The 12,266-nt window shown below is 41.6% G+C and overlaps 1 protein-coding gene across 4 annotated transcripts; it reads left to right on the top strand.

The window, feature by feature from the left end:
• Nucleotides 1-4,226: 4,226 nt before the first annotated feature.
• Nucleotides 4,227-10,106, top strand: LOC104452270 (beta-amyrin synthase-like). Of its 4 annotated transcripts, none has more exons than XM_039316082.1 (16): nt 4,227-4,442; nt 6,083-6,358; nt 6,471-6,668; nt 6,800-6,884; nt 7,149-7,315; nt 7,411-7,599; nt 7,704-7,817; nt 7,992-8,111; nt 8,219-8,341; nt 8,435-8,533; nt 8,717-8,773; nt 8,889-9,079; nt 9,161-9,338; nt 9,452-9,536; nt 9,644-9,726; nt 9,962-10,106. In XM_039316082.1, exons 1-16 carry the CDS (start codon nt 4,242-4,244, stop codon nt 10,082-10,084), a joined length of 2,289 nt encoding a protein of 762 aa, XP_039172016.1. In that variant the 5' UTR covers nt 4,227-4,241; the 3' UTR covers nt 10,085-10,106. The 4 variants fall into 4 exon arrangements, with proteins under 4 accessions (XP_039172016.1, XP_039172014.1, XP_039172013.1 ...); XM_039316080.1 differs by having other exon boundaries at nt 4,242-4,442; nt 8,907-9,079; XM_039316079.1 differs by having other exon boundaries at nt 4,242-4,442; nt 7,411-7,606; nt 7,702-7,817; nt 8,907-9,079.
• The last annotated feature ends 2,160 nt before the right edge of the window (nt 10,107-12,266 follow it).

The following is a 12,266-nucleotide window of genomic DNA, read 5'->3' as shown; positions in this document are numbered from 1 at the left end:
GCTAGCATCTACGTTAACAATTTTCAATGAAAACAGACCGAAAACAATGCCGAATACTTTAAGGTTAAGTCCCCGCCAATCTAGCATCGTAAGTGACGTGCGTCGAGATTCTTAAATCTTGACATGCTTGCGGGGCTGGTCTTTCCAACGATTGCGCACGATCCATCGCAATAGCGGCGGCTTGAGGGGGTCGGAAAGTGATGAGCCCAGCATTTCAGGGACTCCAAGGTCCAATCAAATATTCAATGCCAAACATTTCTAGTATCAATGAGTCATCCATGTGTTTCAGCATGGGCATCTCGGCCGGCCAGAGAGTAAAGAAATCGATTTGGAGGGATCGCCTTACTTATTTTTTCTGGTACGTCCTTATATCATGGGGGGTCGGGTGGGTCACTGGATCAGATGACAACGAAAGGTCGCCCCGTTTCCACAAACCTAATCCTGCGCCACATTTAAAAGCCGGTGGTTCTGTTTCCTTCCCACCCAATTCGTCATTTAATGTTGTCGAAGGCGCGCGGGGGGGCATCATCACCAATGAGCATATATGCTCGATCGAATTTGACAAATCTGCTATAGGCATATCTGAACTTATACGACACATAAAGTCAAAATCACCCGTAAGTAGCCCGACATGGTACTTCGTGCACGCATCCCATTCGTCGACCGTACGATTTCAGTATGCAAAGTAATCGGACAAGCTTTTTTGGCACTCCACTGGTTTCTCTCCGGTGCACCATTCTCTCGTTCCTAAGGATGGAACGGTCATCACGGGCCGTGCTCTTGAGTGCGCCCTCATGAGACTACACGAATACATCGGTCCACCTCGACTCGTTACATCGAGTAAAACGAGTACGCTTATGGTGTGAGCAGCAAGCAAGTTTGGATTAATTTAGCGTAACATACCTACGATTCAAACTGAGCATGTGAGAGGCAAGGGCTTTAAAATATAATAAATACAAAACAGAAATCAAAGCCCACTTTTGTGGTTTTTCTTGTTATCATAAATACAGATCCGAAGCACTTATAGTCCTAGAATAGAGGACCCAAGCTAAGACGATGGCGTTTTGATAAGTCATTGTAATATAATTCAAAGAAGCTTTATACACACACTTTTTTTTAAAAAATAACTTCAACAAGTCATTGTCTTCCTTTTGTCTTTATTTTTTTAATTCCTATAATTGAACGTTCCACAATTTATTCTAAAAATTTAGATTATTAAAAAACCAGTGTAATTTATATCTGATTTCCCAATATGCATGCATGTCTTGGTGGTACTTTTAATTGAAGAAGTTAATACAGCTTGCTTTCTATAATGTTGCATTAGAGAGTGTGAGAGCAAGATGCCTCCCCATTACTCTTTGATTAAATGGGTTGAAAGCGGGTTCTCTCTTAACCCATCTTAAACCTATCATTAATTGGTTTTTGGTTTATTAGACTCATTCTTACCTATATTTCAAAAATGAGGTAACTCATATATCACCAACGAGATTAATTACTAGTTAAAATATGGGTCCACCATCGATCTTGCCACATCTACATGAGACCACGGATGAATCGATAAGCGATTGGCGGGGGACACTCGAATGGATTCAAAAGTTATTTCAGTTATGAGCGTGGAAAGCCATATTGATACGGCACCAGTAGCCCGTCTTTCCCTGTCGTCCTCGACATCGCTAAGTTCAAGGACATGGCCCAGTTGCTTTACTGAAAAGTCGAGACAAAACATGAAGATATTGTATTCCCGGGTCGAGAGTCTCTCGCGGTTCGACTTTCCACAAAGGCAGGCGTAAGTCTCAAGCGCGGGACCTTCAGACCCCCATTAAAAAATGGGTTCTTATGCGCACTTCGCGCCTCACGAGCCTCGTGAAATGCAGGTGATAATGATTGAGGCCCGAGCTAGGTTCTCCAGAACCGAAGGCACGAAATAGAAGGGATGTGTAGGCATTGTATCGTTCACGAACCACCCTCACTTGTACAAATTTTCGCCACGTTTCGAGGAGTTTGGTGGGTGGAGGAGGCGTTGTTTGACCCTGCCTTGAGGCTGGCGAGGGAGGGACGCAGGATTCTCGGTCGAAATTTCTTCGTGTCTTGTCAGCAACTTCGAGAAGACCGGAGATCTAAACGTACTGACAGCGTTGAAAGAGTGCCAAGTGCGTGACACTTGTGGAGGGAAGGAGATCCTAGAGGGAAGTCATGACTTCGAAGCCATCGACAGCCCAGTTGACCTTGCTTTACGGAAGAAGAAAAATAACGCTTGACCTATCATGTTTACCGCAGGAGAATAATGCACAAAAGGGGCACTGATTAGTCTCGCTGATTTTGACATAGAAAAGTACAGTTAGCTACTCAATCGAATCCTCACATCAATCAGAATTTTCAATTATTTTAACTTGTTGTGTGAACCACGTTAATAGATTCTCATAACAAAAAGTCAACATTTTTCACGAGTAATCTTTTGGTCATAATTTAACAAAATATTTAAATTTGCGATGAATATTGTTCTTACATTTATTAAGCATATATACATGACTTTTAATAAAATCCTGTCCCCTTTCACACCTTCACTAAACTTTTAGAAGATGCTCGTTCTTTTAAAGTATAATGGAGTATGCATGTATAGGGCACATGCCTTAATGTACTCTAGAAAGATTACTTCAATTTTCAATTTGGTTAACATCTTTTCATTTATTAATCAACAAAATGCCAATCCAATTGTCATTTATAAATCAAAGTTATGGTAGCGTCACAACCTATCATCGCACAAAAATGTAGTTTTCTTTGATTTATTTGTAGATAATAGGTAAATGTGAGTTTTTTTAACAAAATCTTGTAATTCAAAAGGTCATTTTTTTTTTTTTTGTAAGTTTTCTCATTCATAATAAGGTTGGTATATCTACATGATAACAGAATTTTTGAGTATTATCAAAGTAAAGCCAAAATCATGTAATCCCAATCCCCTATATCAGTAATAGAGGAAAGGAGCTCATGCCCGCAAGTTAGCACTAATTTGTTGCCCCATGACTCGAATTATACCAGGAGTACATGAACATCTTTCATCATTTATTACAAGAAGTATACATGTCACAATTAGGAAGCCACATAATCAAAATCATAATAGCAAGAGTATGAGAGTAATTTGATGCCGCATTTTAATTGGATTTGAATTCTCAAGAACCTTATTCTTTTTTTGTAGGATGTACTTTCAAAAGGCCGTAATTACATTCTTTTGAACTTAGATCCCATTTCCCATGAAGCAAATGATGCTTCTATGGTGATGCAATTCTACATAATGAGTGGCCAAATAAACATGTTGTGTACTATACGTTTTTCATTTCTACGAATGTCTTACAATACAAATACATTTATATCATACTCTGGACGATGACCAATGATATCACAACTTGATATGGAAGCCCCGCAGGATTGAGCTGATGAAAGCTATTTATGGTGTAACTATCCGGGCCCCACTGTGTAATATTGCCCACTTTGAATACTAAGTCCTCACGGCTTTAAAACGCGTCATACAGGTTAAAGGGACCCTAAGCCTTATAAACTAGCCCAAGACTCCCCCCCAAAGCAATGTGGGACTAGAGAGGACCCCTCCCCTTCCTTGGGCTGTCACACATGGTCAAGTTTGTATGCCCATTCCGGTATTGCTACCCAATCAGAGGATGGAAAAAGCCATGGCTCTTATTAGGGATGATAGGATGATATATCTGGCATTATTTTACTTTTGTTTTGCAAACCCTAAGTACTATTTTAAATGAGAAAATGAAAGTACGAAGAAGCCGGCGACCCAAAACGTGGGTATAAATAGAGGTCCCTTTCTTCTCCTAAAGACCACAGCAACACTTGGTTTTGGAGAGAGAGCTTGATTATTTTCTCAACAACTCTCACATATCCCTCACAGTCAAAAGAGGTGTCTCTCTCTGTCTGTATGTCTGTGTGATAAGTTCATGCTTTAGCCATGCTAAACCAAGATCGCTGCGGGATATATTTTGATATCTATAATGCGATATGCATGCACATGGTGACATAACCTTAGAGAACAAGCATAGTTCATGGATATATAGCGACCTTGTTCATCGATGACTTTTGGTTTGTGGCAACTGGCAACTCATTCATCATTTTCTTGTGCGGGTTGTTTTACTTGTTCATTTGCATGATCATCGGGAAGGACAAGATGCAGGAGAGTTTCAATATAATCAGCTGAACGAAGAGAGAAAAGAGAAGACCTCGGCATGTGGAAGCTGAAGATAGCAGAAGGAGAGGATGGCCCCTACTTGTACAGCACCAACAACTACGTGGGGAGGCAGACTTGGGAGTTCGACCCTGAGGCTGGCAACGCTGAGGAGCGTGCCGAGGTTGAGGCCACCTGCCATCACTTCTACGACCACCGCCACCAAGTCAAGGCATGTGGCGACCTCCTTTGGCGCATGCAGGTACATAACATTAAGAGTGAGCATAGTTCTAGGGTAAAATCTAGAACTGAGAATTAGACCGATGAAAACTTGTAAGTTCTAGGTTCCAAAGTATGCATGGTAGGTTTTAGGCTCCAAAAAATGAAGAATCTATTTCGATTGGTAGATTCCAAGTTTTTACTTGGAGGAATATGAAACTTGGAATCTGTAATCTGTAAACTAAAACCTAAAATAAGTTTTAATATTTTTCTTAGTTCATGTCTTCATGCGATCTTACGATATTCCATAGTATTCAATGATAAGTTTATAATCTGGAAGCATTAATTTGAGCTTCCATTCTATGACCGAGACTTTTACTTTATTAATGGTCATATTTTTCTTGTCTTTATGGTCAGTAAATTATAATGGCAAGTTATGGTCATTAAGGGTGCGCATGACAAAATTTCTGGAAAATAAATTGATTTCTGAAATTGAAAAGTTAAAATTTTTTACCTTTTTTGATTTTTTTTTTCAAATCTATTTCTAGATTAGAAATCTTTTCCAAAAATAAAAATAAAAAACAAATTGCGTTACCAAACGGATTTCTGTTCCAAACCTGTTCTGGGGAACAGAGAAATAGAAAAGTATAAATTTTATCATGCGCGACCTAAAAGTTTTAATTCATTACAATGGTTTAATTGACAATATAAGTGGAACCTGAGTAAACCTTGGAACTGATCTTGGAACCTATAACAAAATAGGTTCCAAGTTTCTAAGGTATGTGGAGTAGGTTCTAATTTCCAAAACTTGAGGAAGCTGTTTCAACAAATATGTTTCAAATTCCATATAAAATCTGTACAAAACCTGAAACTGCTTACCCATACATAATATACACCACGTACTTGAACACACATGCATGCCTACTCATTCTCATGTAGCAACAGGCTTACTAAGAGGCAACTGTACATTGTACACGGGCATACATATCAAACTTGACATGGATAGGTAGAATCAATTCCCAATTATGTTAGCTAATTTTGTATTTAGTCTCAGTGACGGAGATAGCGTGCTATCCAGTTGCTGTCGGGCCTCTACTTTGAAGGAGAAGATCCATGGCCACACGCCCTCTCCTCTGGGCTCTTCTTCCTTTCCAAAAATTTCGCTCTAGCTCAATCCCCCAAGTCCACCAAAACGTGAAAATTCTTAGTTGTGTTGTTAATATGAGCTCTCACCATATTCTAAGAAGAAATGCTAGATCTCATGCATTAGTCGGGCTGAGCAATCGTATCGATCTCGAGACTTGGGGTTTGTAGATAACTAGTCTATATCCTCTGTTGCCTCTTGTAACGATGAGGGACAGATAGTTTTTACCGAAAGCTGTTTACAAAATGATAAATCATATCATAAACACACTTATGGAGGAATGGAATTACGTCTTCCACATACAAAAATCACTTTAGAACCTTAATATATCATTTGTAAACTAATAGGAGAATTGTTTGAATCCCTGTCATAATTCAAAATTTTAAATGTGTTCTGAAAATGAGAAAGGCAGTAACTCTCATACGCCAATTCGAATTTCACTGTTGTTGCTTGTCATTAAGTTTAAAATTTGTTAGTGTGTGGCAATACGAAGTAATGGGCAATCTACAGCTGATGCATGGTGCCTGATTTCTGCGCAGTTTCTGAGGGAGAAGCAGTTCAAGCAGACGATCTCACCGGTGAGGGTGGAGGACGGCGAGGAGATCACGTACGACAAAGCGTCCACCGCCCTGAGGAGGACTGTCCACTTCTTCTCCGCACTGCAGGCCAGTGATGGCCACTGGCCTGCCGAGATTGCTGGGCCTCTTTACTTCCTTCCTCCCCTAGTCATGTGTGTCTACATCACCGGCCACCTCAACGCGGTCTTCCCTGCCGAGCACCGCAAAGAAATTCTCCGCTACCTCTACAACCATCAGGTTACTCTTTTTTTCGCAAAAAGGAAGACACCCAGATGGAGAAAATAGCAGAGGAACTTTGAAAGACTTAGTCTTGAAACTGTTTGTGTGTTTTGCATTAATTTTGTTGCAGAATGGAGATGGTGGGTGGGGCTTTCACATTGAAGGTAACAGCACCATGTTCTGCACGGCCCTGAGCTACATATGCATGCGCATTCTCGGGGAAGGGCCTGATGGTGGCCAGGACAATGCTTGTACTCGGGCCAGGAAGTGGATTCTTGACCGTGGTGGGGTCACCTACATACCCTCCTGGGGCAAGACTTGGCTCTCGGTACTCTCTCACTCTTCCTTCAGTAATTGACAAAAATTCGTGCTCCACATTGTTCTGCGCAGGTGTTTGGGTGAATTGGATATGTGACATTGTGCTTGTGCATGTGTGTTGGCTTGTCACATGCTGTGTAGATTTTCGGCCTTTTCGATTGGTCTGGAACCAACCCAATGCCTCCTGAGTTCTGGATCTTGCCTTCATTCCTGCCCATGCACCCAGGTTTGTTTTTGCAGATTTTCTTGATCTTGTCCTTGATGGTATTCTATAGTAGTCTAGCATATATAATTTTGGACTATTTTCAAATTGAAAAATGCGGCGTTTTTGCTGAACGAACAAGAATATGGCATTGGCTTGTTATTGAAATGGCCACCCTTCCAGAATTCCCCTTGAAATATAGAAAGTTTCAACTTCTGTTTCGTGTGACTACGTTTCTCCTCAGTTATATGGATATGTCGTCTGAATGTCCTGTTTTGAATGATGTAGCTAAGATGTGGTGCTACTGTCGGATGGTGTACATGCCCATGTCGTACTTGTATGGGAAAAGATTCGTCGGCCCCATCACACCACTTGTTCAACAGTTGAGAGAAGAACTTCATACTCAACCCTACGACACGATTTGCTGGAGAAAAGTCTGCCATCTTTGTGCCAAGGCAAGTATCAATAACAGGTCCAAGATATCGTTCTAGAATCAGATGGATTTCGAGTCAGAAATTTTTTAACAAAATGACTCGAATTGTTGTTGCAGGAGGATCTCTACTATCCCCATCCCCTAGTACAGGATCTGATCTGGGATAGTCTTCACATATTTGCAGAGCCTCTTCTCAATCGTTGGCCGTTTAATAAACTTAGAGAAAAGGCTCTTCAGGTGACGATGAAACACATTCACTACGAAGATGAGAACAGTCGATATATCACAATTGGATGTGTAGAAAAGGTAATGAATACATAAATTTGAGGAGAAAGACACATTAAGTGTAAAATTCTCGCATCGTGGGAAAACACTACTGAGAATTTGTCTTTTGCTTTGGACTCGGACAGGTTTTATGCATGCTTGCTTGCTGGGTAGAAGACCCAGACAGTGATTATTTCAAGAAGCATCTTGCTAGGATACCGGATTACCTCTGGGTTGCCGAAGATGGAATGAAGATGCAGGTTAGTAGTAGTGTCACGAAACTATGACAGAATTGGGCTTAATTCGAAATGATAGGTGCTTATGCTGCATATTTGAAAGGTGGAAGCATTCGTATAATAAGGAGTTGATTAATTTAGTAAAGTGGGACAGTCTAGAGTGAAGCTTAGTTTGGTGGTTGGGTCATTCATATGCAGAGTTTTGGTAGCCAAGAGTGGGACACGGGCTTTGCCATCCAAGCTTTGCTTGCCAGTAATATGACTGAGGGGATAGCACCGGTATTAGCTAGAGGACACGACTTCATAAAAAAATCTCAGGTTTGATCTTTGATTATTGCGAGCATCGCTTATCTCCAAACATCTTCCTAGTTTCTTTTGCTTCCTCGCATAAACTGAAGTGCATCGATCTGTTCATAATATCCCAGGTCAAGGACAATCCTTCTGGTGATTTCAAAAGCATGCACCGTCATATTACTAAAGGATCTTGGACATTTTCTGATCAAGATCACGGATGGCAAGTCTCCGATTGCACTGCAGAAGGTCTGAAGGTAATACTCCAATGAATGCCTTCACTGTGTCTGCAGGTTCAATCCAATCCTAAATTGCTCAGTTTCTCACTGAATTTTTCCCTATTTATTCAGTGTTGCTTGCTTTTCTCAATGATGCCACCTGAAATTGTTGGTGAGAAGATGGAGCCAGAGAAATTGAATGACGCTGTCAACATTTTGCTTTCTCTACAAGTGAGTATACCATTGTTTTTCTTTCTTGAGAAAGACTTGAGAAAATCTTTGATCAAACAAGAAATATTGGCTACGCTTTGTTTGCTCTATGCATCCCAAAATCACATTGCCAGTTAATTCTTTCGTTGCGTTTGATTATATTTACAATATCATCACATTGTCCATGAATGCCACTTGTTCCAGAGTAAAAATGGCGGACTGCCAGCATGGGAACCTGCAGGAGCTCCAGCTTGGCTAGAAGTAAGTACTTGATAAATTTTTTGGAATTCCTTGGTGGTCCTCACGGACTAAGACATGTCTGTTTGTTCATAAATTACTATAGCGGGACTTCTTCCTCATCATTTGTCACTTGCAGCTCCTAAATCCGACAGAGTTCTTTGAGGACATTGTCATCGAGCATGAATATGTTGAATGCACGTCCTCAGCTATCCAAGCTTTAGTTTTGTTCAGGAAGTTGTATCCTGCGCACAGGAAGAAGGAGATTGCAGATTTTATATCAAATTCCGTAAAGTATCTGGAGAATGTACAAAAGCCAGATGGCTCGTGGTATGTTCCTCTTCCAGTGGGCATTGCTGAAGAATTCAGATAAATTAAAGAAACAGCTGACTAACTGAGCAATTCTTGCAGGTATGGGTGCTGGGGAGTTTGTTTTACATATGGCTCATGGTTTGCGCTCGGAGGACTAGCAGCTGCTGGTAAGACATATAGCAATTGTGCAGCTATGCGCAAAGGAGTCGCTTTTCTTCTACGAACACAGTTGCAGGATGGCGGGTGGGGAGAGAGCTATCTTTCTTGCCCGAAGGAGGTAATTTCTAGAGGGACCTTCCACCGCATGTTTGGCTTTAGCTGTTTTAGTTGCACGCTTTTCTGGCAACACGGAAATCTTGAATTTTCTGTTTGCCAAATGGGTTGATGTAGGAATACGTACCGCTTGAAGGAAACAGATCAAATCTGGTGCAAACCGCTTGGGCTATGATGGGCATGATTTACGCGGGGCAGGTCAGTTGATGATAGTGTCGTTTTCGTCTCCATGGCATTAAACATACTTTGGTGATGGTAAAAGATCAATATTCAATGTGAAGTTTCTGACTTTGGTTCATCTACTATCAGGCAGAGAGGATCCGTCTCCCCTGCACCGTGCCGCAAAGCTGCTAATCAATTCACAAATGGAAGACGGTGATTACCCTCAACAGGTTTGTACCTTTCAGAAAGTTGATTTCATACAGGGTTAAAATCTCAGGAAATAAGAGAGTGCGCGCCACCAATATCCCGGGAAAGAATTTCCTGCGAACTAATCCATACAACTAGGAAAATCCAGAGATGATTATGGTCCACGCATATTATCTTACAAACAAGTGGTTCAACTGATTCGGTACGAATTGCCTTACAACCAAACAACATGATCTAAGCATGAACTTTGCATTGCAGGAAATCACTGGGGTTTTCAACAAGAACTGCATGTTGCACTATGCCAATTACAGGAACATTTACCCATTGTGGGCTCTCGCAGAGTATTGTAGGCGGGTTCCCTCACCGTCAACAGCCCTTTGATGAAACAAGGCATACCATCACAGCTTGCATATTGAGAAAACATAGATTTCACTCAAAAGATGCTACCTTAAGCATAACTACTATCAATATATACGATAAAATTCATGTATTTGGTTTTTCTAGTATGATAGATGTAGATCCGAAAGACTTTTGGTCTTAGAATAGAGGATTGTCACACCCCCAACTCTACAAGTACATGGGCAATATCATGGCCATCCTTTCTCTCAAAAGATGCTACCTTAAGCATAACTACTATCAATATGTACGGTAAAGAGTCATCTGGTTACAATATTAGAGTTTTTATAATCCATCAAAAGAATAGGTATATGTTAATCTAACAACTAAACTCAGGAGTTCATTTAAGATATAATTTTCAAAATGTCATCCCAATAATGTAAATGCTCTCGTTTTACTTGCTTATGGCTAGTTGAAGAACCTGAAAAGCAAGTAAGATGAATAAAATGAGTAATCACATCCCAATAAGCAATACATCCTTTTTATGCACATTATAAAATATAAGTAAAATATCAAAAGTGGATAATATCTTTCCAACAAAACTTTTTACGTATAAGATCAATCAACAATATCAACTCACAATAACAAGTCGACCATATATTCAATTGATTAATCTCAAACAAGTCAAATGTTAATGATCCATTCCATGGATTGATCTAATACTTGGTGTCTAACTATGGTCAAATTTGACGCCTATGACATAGGCAATCAAGTTCCCTTGGTTAGGTTTTTCTTTTCTTTCTTCTCCTCGTGCATGTTCACTGTTCTTTCCTTATAATGTTCTTGGTCCTTCTCATTTGTTATTAACAAAAGAAGGAAAGAAGTCCTTCTTAAGTAATATATGGGGAAAATTACCAAAAAAGTCCTCAACCTATTGCAATTGTGCCAATTCAGTCATAAACTTTTTTTTTTGCCAATTTAGCCCTAAACCTTTTATAATTGCGTCAATTTAGTCCATCCGACCAAATTGGCCGGCTAGCGCTGACGTGGACGCTGGTAGAGGACAGTTGGCCGACGACGTTGATGTGGCAATTTTTTTAATTTTTTTCGAATTTTTTAATTTTTTAAAATTTTTTTAAATATTTTTTTCTTTTTTTCTTTTTCACACCTTCTATTTCCTCTGGCCAGCCGGAGGCGAGGGCTGGCAAGGTCAGCCTCGCCAGCCACTGGGGAGGCTCGCCCCCACCGGCCGGAGGCGAGGGCCGACGAGGTCAACCTCGCCGGCCGCTGGCGAGGGCAAGGCCCCGCCAGATCCAGCGAGCTTGGCCCTCGCCAAGGCTGGGGTAGAGACGGGGAGGGAGAGAGAGACATGGAAGAGAAGAAGCGGTGGAGCGGGGAGGCGGTCGATCGAGCGGGGAGAGGGAATCGGGGGAGGCGAGTCGAGTTGAGGAGACGCCGAACACCCTCGCACACCGCGATGAAGAAGACGAGTCCCTCCCCCGAATTCCCCCTGATTCGCCCCACTGGAACAAACGGCTCGGCTTGATTCCGACCTCCGCGAAGCTCTTAGATTCCGTCAGTCGAACCTCGGCGTCAATGGTGGCGTCCGCTGGCAACCGAGTGATGCAGCGAGCTTCGACGTCCCTCGAACCGGCCCTCAGATCGGGCGTCCGGTCGTCTCCTCAACTCGGCTTCGCCTCCCCCCGATTCCCTCTCCTCGCCCGGTCGACCGCCTCCCCGCCTCTGCCCTAGCCTTGGCGAGGGCCGAGCTCACCGGATCTGGCAGGGCCTTGCCCTCGCCAGTGGCCGGCGAGGCTGACCTCGCCGGTCCTTGCCTCCGGCCGGCGCCGGTCGCCAGAGGAAAAAGAAGATGTGAAAAAAAAATATTCAAAAATATTAAAAAATTCGAAATTTTTTTTTTTTAAATTGCCATTTCAGCGTTCACCGGCCGGTTGTCCCTGCTGGCGTCCACGTCAACGCCGGCCGGCCAATTTTGGCCGAATGGACTGAATTTGCACAATTATAAAATGTTTAGGACTAAATTGGCAAAAAAAAAAAAAGTTCATGACTGAATTGGCACAATTGCAATAGGTTTAGGACTTTTTTTATAATTCTCCCATAATATATGGGCTAAGGCTAACATAATAATGGGCTTAAGTAGTATAACAGATCATTATTACAAAGATAACCGTGTATCCATAATTTATTGTTATCTAATCTAATTTGG

This window comes from Eucalyptus grandis, chromosome 6 (genome assembly GCF_016545825.1).
Source record: "Eucalyptus grandis isolate ANBG69807.140 chromosome 6, ASM1654582v1, whole genome shotgun sequence".
NCBI classification, from domain to species: domain Eukaryota; kingdom Viridiplantae; phylum Streptophyta; class Magnoliopsida; order Myrtales; family Myrtaceae; genus Eucalyptus; species Eucalyptus grandis.
Note: the sequence above shows the minus strand (reverse complement) of the source record. Positions and strands in the feature narration are given on the sequence as shown.

What these genes read in the sequence shown, in the direction of transcription:
- LOC104452270 (XM_039316082.1), top strand. Translation starts at nt 4,242, where the DNA reads ATGTGGAAGCTGAAGATAGCAGAAGGAGAGGATGGCCCCTACTTGTAC. An exon ending in GGGGCAAGACTTGGCTCTCG is followed by an intron (nt 6,669 to 6,799) that starts GTACTCTCTCAC and finishes CATGCTGTGTAG; the next exon opens with ATTTTCGGCCTTTTCGATTG. An exon ending in GATTTACGCGGGGCAGGTCA is followed by an intron (nt 9,537 to 9,643) that starts GTTGATGATAGT and finishes ATCTACTATCAG; the next exon opens with GCAGAGAGGATCCGTCTCCC.